Below are 10,781 nucleotides of genomic sequence, written 5' to 3'. Positions count from 1 at the left end.
AAGAAAAAAAAAAAAAAAGAAAGGATCTCCTTTCTCTTCCATTCACCGCGTTCGAACCGATTTTGAACGATTGATCGAGCTCTCGACGAGCTCTTCTTCGGCCATTTCTTTGTTTCAACGAGCGACGCGTATGTACCTCCTTTGTTTTCCACACGCTTGGAAACGTGTTAAGAAGATTCCGAGATGTTCGTTGTTCGATTGCGAACGTTTCTGCGTGATATACAAAAAGATGATGGATTTTGTAAAAAATTTTTTCAGTTTTTATTAAACTTGGATCGAGTAGATTTTTAATCTTAAATATTAACAGTAGCTAAGGTTAAACGTTTTCTTATACGAGACTTTCTTCTCGATGATCCACGACGTTCCAAGAGACCTCTCCTCCAAGTTAGGTAAAAGCGACGAGGAACGTTCGTCGGGACCGGAACGAGATGTTGAACGATTGTCGATTGTGCAAAGCGTCGGATAAATAATACGCGGAATCGGATTTCTACGCCTGGAGCCAGAAAGCTCGATATACGGCTACCACCATCGTCGCTTCTGTCGAATAGAAAACAACTACTACTGCGCTCTACTCTTCTCCCTTCCCCTCCTCTTCTTTTCGAATACGCGCCATGCTAATTAGCCAATAATTTAACCGGTCGTGTCGAGGATTGCCGGCCACCTTAACGCCATCGAAAATCCACCGCGGAACGAAACGTCGTCGCGATCCTCCTCCTCCCGGGATTTTTCTTTTCCCATTCCACACCGCCTTCCTTTGCTCTCACGCGACACGTCCCTCCTTTGTCCCCGTTGATTAATATGCGAGGACGTCCCCAGACTCGTCGGGCTGCATTAACAAACAGCCTCTTGTGCGTGGTCAGGACAATCTTGCCTACCCACACCCCCTCGAAAAGCCACCCCCTCTGAAAGAAGAAATCTTTCTCCGGTTTCTGTCCCTCCGAATCTCTTCCCCCTCCCTTCTCGAAGAAGAAGGGAAGAGAAGATTCTCCTTTGAACGAGGAGAACACTCTCCTCGGGATCCAACTCCCGAGGAGTATTTATTTCGCTGATCTCGAGACGCGATTGGGATCGGAACTCTTTGTGCCCCGAGACGAATATCTCTCGGTATACGTGCACGTGTAATCGTGGCAGGATTTCGGTGATTTTTCGCCCCACTGACGCGCTTCCTTCGAATCTTCTTTTATTCGAGGGACGCGAAGGATTCTCGAATATACATATACATACATATATATATATAAAAGGATTAGTGGAAAGAAAAGGGGAGTATAAAATCGGTGAAAGCTTCTGGTATTAGTATTCCGTGAAATGGGTTATAGGATTTTGGAAATATTTCACATTTATCTCGTTTTTTTTAAGGATTCGTTGGAAGATCTATCTATGGAATGTTTGAGAGAGAGAGAGAGAGAGAGAAGGAAGAAAAGATATTCGATTAGATCGTTAGTAGGCTCGGCAACAATCTGTGAGAAAAGTGTGTGTGAGAATTGGAATTGGTGTGTTATAACGAGCATACTTGTACGCCGTGTATCGAATCGATTTCGACACGATTCTTGCAAAAAAAAAAAAAGAAGGGAGAGGAGAGAAGGAGGAGGAGATTGTTCGAAGAAACGGTGAAATGGAAAGCGGTCCAAGTTTTCGTACGCTCGTTTCCATAGGTGGAAGAGTACACAGGTGAGCTCACAGGGCCTCCGGCTCGTGACTCGATAACGATTATCGAGCGGCGATCGAGCGGCTGTACAAATCGCCGCGTTCCGTGTTCCTAGCTATTTCTAGAGAATAATATAATCGACATGGCGCGGTGAAAGTGTGCGAAAAGGCGCCCAGAAACGGTGCCGGGGATAAGAATGCCGCGTAAAAGTCGTGTCGCTTGGAACAATGACGATGGGAAACGGAACGAAAGAAAAAACGAGTGAGAAAGAGATACGAGAGAGAGAGAGAGAGAGAGAGAGAGGGATGTCCTCGTGATACGCATCGAAGAATGCCGATAGTCGTTAAATTGTGATAATTACACCGTGAAAGAGAAATTTTCCGATAGCTTAAGTAACGTCTGCTCGCCAATTATCGAGATTGAATCTCTGTATGCTAATTGAGAAATGCGATGAAACTTTTGATGGACATTAAAAATTTGATCAAGTGGAAAAAAAAATTGAAGGCAAATAATTTCCACATGAAAAAAATAGATAGATTTTTGTTTCGAAGAGTCTGATATCCCGAGGATCGTAATTTCACGTTAAAATTATTACCCATTACTACTCCCCCTTTCGTTAATTTTCCAATTCGTTAATTTCTACATTATCTGTCACATGAATTTACTATTAAAAAGAAACTCTCTACCGATCACTGTTTACGGTTCGTTCCACTTAAGAAAACTTTCCATCTCGATAAAAAGCGCGATCTCGAAGAATAATCTATTAGGTATTAGACGCGAGAGGCGGACAGATGAGAAAGAAACGGTGACACAGGTGGAGGAGCGGCTACTTCCGGTGGACCGATGATGATTCATTGGATCGCGAAAGGCGTATCACCGCGCCGTGTGCCGCGCGCGAAATCTCGCTCTCTCGCCTCTCAGTCTGTCGATCGCGGAGCGAGCAACCGGTGCTCGTCACGATTTCGCTCCCGAGTTGTCTCGCGCATTTTCTACCCTCATTGTCTCCTCGCTTGTCGAAGAAACAAGTTTGTGCTATTTTCGCGATCGTAGATCGAGATGTTTATCAAGTACGTGGACGTGTTCATGGACGAAGGCTACGCGTCTGACTCGTCCAACGTACGTATATTAATATTGCTAAGATTAAAATAAATATTCGTGATTGGAAACGAGTGGAAAAATGCGGATTGGATAAAGAATCATCGGTTAATAAATCAGAGTTGAGAATATGTTTCGAAGTAGCGTGTAATTAGCCTTCGAGATGCATATATGTATGTGAAATTAATTAATCAGGTGATGCAGCGTTTACGATAATTATTATCGTGATTAATGCTCGTGCTTGCGAATCTAAATTACGAAATTTATAGAGATTCCACTTATAGAATCCTTATGTTGTTAAGGGACAGACAACTCGAAATTATATATTAAAACATTGGCGATAATTCGAGTACCAATTTGATTTTATGAATTAATCGATCAAAAGTTTTGTAATTGTACTTGAGTCAGAAACGATTATCGTTTCCCGATTTCAATTAATTTTAATCAATCTCCCTAACTGATTCGAGGAGAAAACTTTTACGACGAAAAAAAAGAATTGCATCAACTTGGAAACACTGACCGATTTTATCCCGTGGTGGTATCGTACGACGCGCGTACCAGCTTATGGTAATATGATCATCCAATCCGATCGATCGATCATCGAACGCTCGATATCGAGAATCAAATTTTGGCTCGTTAGTTTAGCTCGTCTTAAATCCCCTCTCCAGGATTAACCACGACTCGGATGGCTTTGAGCGGATACCGCAACGATCGACACCAAATCCGATTCCTCGTTTCGATCGCGAACAGAACCGATGGATATAAACGAATTACGGAAGCCTGTTCTGCGTGGGTGGTTGCGTTACACGGTGGTCGCATTTTAATTGAAAATTTCGAGGCGCGAGTGGGTGCGTCGAAGGATAAATAGGGGGGACGGTAAAAAAAAATCTTATACTATACTTTTCACCCTTGACGAGTCGTGATTAGGGGGAGAAGGGAGAATTCGCGATTGGCGATACGGACGCATATTTCCGTCGATTGGCTCACACCTCGGGATATAAATCGAGATCGAACAATTTTATATTTATATCCAACGAGGTTGGCACGAGGTCTGCGGAATCGTGGGCAAAAGCACGTGGGTGGTTATTGTAAACAGCTGGTGGAAATTCGAGGCAAGCGCGATGCGAGACGCGCCTCGTGCCCCGTTTAACAACAATTAAGCAATGAATCAACCGATCGCGGCGCCAGGGAAGAAGTGTCTTACATTGCGTTCCATCGGGACCGAGTTAGCTCGAACGAAACGGCACCACGACGTGATTGAACGGTGACTACGCCGCCAATTTACATAACTCGCCTCGATGTATCGCTCGGGCCGACGATTATCGCGATCGTACCGGAAAAGAAATCCGTCGATGCCGATCTTTCGACGTGCACTTTGCATTTCGATCGGCTCGTTGGATCGCTATATTACTACAGCTAATTCCGCTTATTTAACTGCGAACCCCTCCAAGGAAAATCAACTCTTCTTATCTCGCAATGCCTTCCTTCTACCCGTTTTCGTTTCAATCGTGCCGCATTGCAATTTGCGTTCATCATAGCAATTTGCTGTGATGATGACTTCGATGGAATTGCGCGAAAAATCGTTCGAATCGATCGAACGATTGTGATTGGACAGAAACATTGCCTAATCTAACTAAATGATTCGTGGGTGTTGCAGGTCCAGAGGCTGGCCGAATACGAGAGGTACCTGGGCCAAGAGGCGAGGAACCTAGTGGAGAACGGAAACGGAAGCGTCGGAAGTGGCGCCGTTCTCCAACGTGGTCAACTGGAGGGAGATCTTCACCGTATCCAGGAATTGTTCCCTGGAGACAATCTCCGGTTGCACGAGCGAGATGTCCTCACCACGGTATTTATTTATTTACACTCTTTTGCAATTTATTATTTTACAAAGATCGTATTAAGTTTTTCTTCTCTGCGTTTTTTTTTTTTAAATTTTTTAAAAATTAGTGGGCGTTAGGAATTAGTGCAAAAGTCTCGATGAATACAGAATGAATTTCCGGCTGGAAACAGTGTCAGTTATGGGTAAAAAGGAAACGATTCTCACGAGAGACTATTTTTCCTCGCGCTCGTGGAAAAACGTTAACCACGCATCTCACGGAACACTCCACCATGACGATATCTACCATGCTATTTGTTGATGTATCGTTGAAAACGTTGTTGCGAGATTAAACAGGAAGTTTCTTGCATTCTCTCTTACCGAGAAATTGGAGTAAGCTTTAACAGTAATTCAATTTCATTGCGCGTGTTTCTCAATTTGTTAAATATGGAAAATAATAACGGTGGAGTTTTACGTGAAATGTAATAATTTTTTTTATCAATAATCGTTAAAAAATCTTTGTTCCATCTTCGTTATATTCCATCGTCTCGTCCCTCTTCTTATTTTAATCCTAACGATTAAACAAAAGCACCCACAAAGATCCGCTGATACAGATTTTCATTCTATCTATGACGCGTCTCGACGTGTCATCGTCCCACGTGCACCGCAATCTAATCTGCATACTGGGCGTAAAGAGTGTATTGTCAAGAGCACAAGGAGTACGTGGCATCTGATAGATCGCTCTTTGCATAGGTGAAACGCGTGCTCGCGTTTCCCAATGCTTCACTCAATGCTTGCGCGCCAACCCATCTCGTATTCCCGCGAACGTGATGATGGAACGTTTCCTCGAATCACGTAGAATCACCGTCGCGTTACCTTGATTTTACGCGGCATTCATTAACATACGGTAATTCTCAACGAGGCGCAATACTATTTAGCAGTAAACTGGGAACGAAACGCGGTTTCTCTCTCGTCGAGAGATCGACATGGAGGATCGATTCGATTTCGTAAGAGAAAAAGGGAGCCGCCGCCGTCAAAGCGAAATATGTTAATCGGCTTGTAATTTCGTGTTTCTCCTCGCCGTATTTGGAGGAGAGCTATTTGTCAGACGTAACTGTTCATCCGTGTCTATCTTGACTGACGTCACTGGGCACCGGGAGAGCAGTCTCTCGATCTCTCGTCTCGAATCTCACTGGCTGGAACTGCATCGTTTCAGCGAATGGAATCTCGGTTGATCTTCCGCTAAACGGATGCAACGGTTCGCAGTGTGAACTGGCATGCCGTTTCGTTTCGTTTCGTTAAAATTAACCGGGTGAAAATTTGGAGGCGAACGGGCCAAGGAAGGCAGACGAACGGTGAAATAATGCTTGTTTAAGTTATCCGAAAGTTAATGCGGCTTGGCACGTTGGCGTCCAGTTATTAGACACCTGCTGCGAGGATGATAATAATTTATGTCCTAGATCCCAGGCATCAAAATTAGTCGTTATTTTCTTGACCCTTTAACGACGATAACTGGATAGAGGCGGGTATCGTGGATACCAAGGATAATTTAATGCTAATCCCTTGTCCAGACTCGATGGTACATCGATGGCCCACGATTACCAATTTCTTCGCGCATATATTTGTACGTAACGATAGACGTGTTAATTGGCCAAGTCGGTTAGGATCGTTGATTGGCCAGGATCTTTGGAATTTCGTTCTGCTTGCCCGGTATAAACCGTATCTCCTTTAATCCAAAGATAGAAGCAATCGTTTGTTATTGATCTCGTTCACGTGATGGGTCTGTTTCGTTTCAGAAAATGAAGAGTCTTATTCGCAAGAGGAACGGTGGAAATCCTGGAAGGCTTACGAGAGTGTTATCCCAAAAATCTTTGAACGTGTCCAACAACTCACCAGCCCCGAAATCTCCGCCGAGAACCTTCCTCTTGGAGACACCGGTACAGTTCACCACCGTGAGTAACATATCCGATATTTCCTATCCGATATACTTACTAATATAAATTCATCGGATTAAGAAGCTTCTCCTTATTTTCAGGGTGTGCAGTCCCAGGACAGACATCTTTTTCTCTTCTCGGATCTGTTGCTCATAGCAAAAGCACGAAACGGGGGTAACTTCAAGCTGAAACAATCCGTGAGAATGAGCGAGTTGTGGCTAACTGCCGGACACATAGAGGACGTGGCCGAAACGAGCAAATCTCAGGAAACGAGCTTCGTCCTAGGTTGGCCCACCACGAACGTCGTCGCCACTTTTATGTAAGTCATGATCTCTGTTATTGCACCCTCTTATTTTTTTCCTTACACCCCATCCCATCATTTTTCCTCTCGTAAATAGTCGCGATTTCGCTTCGAGGCGAAAAGAACCTTGTTTTTAAACCGTCGTCGAGGTGTCGGTTTTACGGATCACACCAATCTTTATTTCGTTGTTTCTTTTAGGACTGCTGCAGCCAGGGATCTCTGGTGGGGACGTTTGACCGAACTCGTACGAGAGGAGAGTATGAAGGAGCCGCCGGACACGAACATTCAAGTCGTGTATCACGACAGTGACACGAACACGGAATACGTAAGTGCAGCATACTCCTCTCCGTCGTTGCGCGGAATATACAGACGGTATACACACGACGTTGTTCAAACTAAACGGAGAGAGAGGATGCACGCGGCGGTCACGCCTTCACGGTCCATTCTTCGCACATATCCTACCTACCCTAGGCGAGAGACTTAACGTTCGATCGGTTCACCTTCCTGCAGGAATTCCTCTTCCCCTTTTTATATCATTTTTATAATCCCCCTTTTTCTTTTTTTATCATTGACGTCAACGCGACGAAGTGGATCTCTACTGCTAAAAAGAGCGCCTCCTTCTCTAATCTCTGTACGACTCTTGGTCGACTTGCTTGGTTATCGATCAGAGCGCGTTGTATTTAAATACATGCGCCGCTCGATGCCTCTATTAGAGGACACGCGAGCGCCTTTAACGTTTGCCGGAAGCTGGTGGGATCGACGCGAACCCATCCTCTCTAATAACTATAATCGCGAATCCAACACCCGTATTCCCGTCGTGTGTATATCTGTGTTGCGCTCGATTATTCTTGTTATTCGTGTTGCGAGCTACATCCGCATTGTTTCCATGTTCGCAGTGTAAGACGATTATGGTCGGATCCGAAATGACAGCGGCAGCCTGCGTCAATTTGGCCACGCGCCTGTTGGATCTTCAAGGACCTTTTCAATTGTGGGCAAGAACGTCCGCGGACGAGGCGCCGTATCCCTTAATAGGGCACGAGAGGCCTTTTGCGGTCAAACTGTCGAATCTACGGCACACCCTGTCCGCCGAAGAGGGTTTCGATCTGGAACATTGTAACAAAAGTGGCCACGACACGTGCCACTTTATATTAAGGCCGGTACCAAAATCGCCTGTGAAGAAGAATAAATCGAAGATCACTGGATTGCTCAGGAGATCCCTTTCGTTGAATCCGAGTTTATTCGGTGTCAATCTGTCCAGACTCGACGAGAACGGATTACCTAAACCTGTGCTGGTCATGCTTCAACAACTGTTCGCCAAGGGGCCATTTACGCAGGGGATCTTTAGAAAATCGGCCAACGTGAGAATTGTACGAGAACTACGAGATCAAATCGAGTCCACGGGTGACCCAAGCTGTTTGGAAGATGCTCCTATCATAGCGGTGGCAGCTTTGCTCAAAGACTTTTTGAGATCTTTACCGGATCCTTTGCTAACTTCCCACCTGTTTCCTCTCTGGATGGAAAGTTTGGAAACAATAAATCCTGTTCAAACTATTAAAAAGTGGGTAACCATAATGGATAATATCTTTGTTCAACGTTTAAGTTTTTCGAATTGATGTTTAACGAAAATGATGATGATTTTTCAGTATTCTAGATAGATTACCCAAAGCGAATTATACCCTGCTGTCGCATTTAATCTGCGTTTTGCACCATGTGGCACGGCGGTCGAAGCACAATCTTATGTGCGCCAGTAATCTGGGCGTGTGTTGTGGACCTAGTTTACTCTGGTCTCCGAATCCATCTGTGAATCAAAGTAGAGCGATACCTACGCTGACAGAAATGTTGATTCGTCATTGCGAGGTTCTGTTCGGCGAAGGCGTCACACAGCTTTTCGGGGAAGAACGCAGCGACAGTGGAGCCGAGGAAAGCACCGATAGCCTTCACTGTGAGCACTTTACTTTATCTTATTTCCTCTCCTCTTTCTTTATTAGTCTTATTTCTTTTTACTTTAAAAGTCTAAGATGGAACGTATAATATATCGTTTCGTTATCGTTCAATTCGTGAACGAGCGTGTAGATAATCCACTGAGGAATTTTTTTCGTTGCAGCAGGTGGGCTTTCTCTGGACAGCCTGGACCTGACGGAACCACCACGCAAGGACCATATGTCTCTTTCTCGAGACTCCGGTCTGACCTTGTCAGATTGTCAACTCTTCATCCCAGAGTCTCCTGTCGGCTCCGAGGATTCCGCCGTGAATGCCTCGTCATCCAGCTTCGACAAGTCTCTCACCAAGGAGGACAAATCCACCAACAAATCGTATATACGCGTTTACGGTGGATGGGAGGAGAGAATAAACGGTTACACGGCGAATAATCATCATCCGAATACCGTGGAACATAATTTCAGAGAGGAGAAAAACAGTATCGGTTACCCTAATCCGAATTTCCAAAGACAAGATTGGTTAAGGGCACAACTGAAGAGAACACCGAGGACCAAATTGGACGAACATGATCATCGCAAAGACAGGTTCGACGAGAAGGATATCTACGGAAGGGAATATCTCAGGCAAGATTCCATGAAGGAGAACGTAGAGAATTGCAAGGACATTTACAGGAACTCCCAGCTGGACATTACGCGGGATCTTAGGTCTGAATACGAAAGAGCAACGCAGCAGGATATTTGTACGGAGCGGGTCTCGATTCACAATTCGGAGCAGGATCTGTCGGGGGATACGACGTTGACTAGTGACAGATACGAATTCAAGAAGGAACGTTTCAACGAGTTCAAAAAGGTCAAGTCGGAAATGTATGTTAATCGCGAATCACCCGTCTCCCAGAACGGTAGCTATCATTCGGGTAGCGATCTCTACGAGTTTAAGAAAGTGAAGAGCGAGATATACGTGAATAAAGAGACGACACGTACGGAAAGATACGAATCTGAAAGTAGTATCTACGGAAACAGGGATAGAACGAGCGAGATATATGGCTCGAGAGAGAGAAACGATTTGTACTCTTTCAAGCAGGCCGAGGCAATCGATTTGTACGGTGACGAAGACGACGAAGAAGAGAGAACGTGGCCAGATACACCACCACCGCTTCCCCCGAGATTGAGGCATCTGCCGCCAGTGCACATGAATCTGGAAGACAGGCATAAAGTGGCCGGAAGGTCAAGGTCTTTACCACCACCGCCTCCTTATCGTCCGCCTCCTCAACCTCGTGCCTCGGTTACTACCAGACATCTAGGATACGGAAGATCCGTAGTTGACGACGAGAGTTACGTTTAAAAAAAAAAAACGAGGAGCCATAGAATTGTGGTCGCTTGTATATTGTGTGTGTAGGTATCATGTGCATGTGTATGTATATGTGTATGTATGTGTGTATGTGTATGCGCACACGCGCGCTGTGTATATGTAAATGTTGGCACCTCGAGAATCAAAGAAGCGAAAAGTCGCAAGTCGAGATCATGGATACACATTGGCTCGTATATATGTGGTCTCATTACGGCTGAAACTAGTCCAAACTGGAACGTATGTATGATATCGGGAACAATAGCGATGTACATATAATATCTTATTGCATGGAACGAAGAAATACATTATAACATCGCTTGATTGTTCATTTCGTTAAAATATGTAAATTTACGATAGATTATGTTAGAAATATAAGTTGTATAAGCACATTGTGTAAGTCACAAAACGCTATCGGTTGTTCGCGATTTTTAGCGATAGGACTTAACTGTTATACAGTGATTCAGGGTGCTTCCTTAACGAATCTTAATTAATAGATTTTTTTTTTTTTTTTTTTTTTTTTTTTTTTTTTTTTTTTTTTTTTTTTTTTTTTTTTTTTTTTCTCTCTCTCTCTCTCTCTCTATTAGACATTCATATAGAAACGTTTATTGTTAAATGTAAGCTTTAGCGGACAAGACTTGCGTCGAAATGATATTATTCGTAATTTTCTTTTCTTACGTGAAGAATTTTTGTAAAAAACAAGAATAA

At 44.2% G+C, this 10,781-nt stretch overlaps 1 protein-coding gene and 1 long non-coding RNA gene across 5 annotated transcripts in view; one reads left to right on the top strand and one right to left on the bottom strand.

The window, feature by feature from the left end:
• LOC102677253 (rho GTPase-activating protein 20-like) overlaps nt 1–10,377 on the top strand; it is a 179,690-nt gene extending 169,313 nt beyond the window's left edge. For 3 of the 4 annotated variants that reach the window (XM_006616260.2, XM_031510692.1, XM_006616262.2), the window contains 7 exons: nt 4,398–4,586; nt 6,353–6,508; nt 6,592–6,809; nt 6,990–7,116; nt 7,688–8,349; nt 8,435–8,733; nt 8,896–10,377. In XM_006616260.2, the coding sequence (XP_006616323.1) occupies nt 4,398–4,586; nt 6,353–6,508; nt 6,592–6,809; nt 6,990–7,116; nt 7,688–8,349; nt 8,435–8,733; nt 8,896–10,070 (2,826 nt within the window). In that variant the 3' untranslated portion in view covers nt 10,071–10,377. The remainder of the gene's footprint in view (nt 1–4,397; nt 4,587–6,352; nt 6,509–6,591; nt 6,810–6,989; nt 7,117–7,687; nt 8,350–8,434; nt 8,734–8,895) is intronic. The other variant, XM_006616261.2, reaches the window with a different exon arrangement.
• The window catches only part of LOC116185697, an 18,739-nt gene continuing 15,306 nt past the window's right edge, over nt 7,349–10,781 (bottom strand). The window contains exon 3 of the long non-coding RNA XR_004150567.1: nt 7,349–7,638. This is a non-coding gene — a long non-coding RNA (uncharacterized LOC116185697). The remainder of the gene's footprint in view (nt 7,639–10,781) is intronic.

The sequence above is a fragment of the Apis dorsata genome, unplaced genomic scaffold (assembly GCF_000469605.1).
Source record: "Apis dorsata unplaced genomic scaffold, Apis dorsata 1.3 scaffold_256, whole genome shotgun sequence".
Lineage (NCBI taxonomy): Eukaryota > Metazoa > Arthropoda > Insecta > Hymenoptera > Apidae > Apis > Apis dorsata.
Note: the sequence above shows the minus strand (reverse complement) of the source record. Positions and strands in the feature narration are given on the sequence as shown.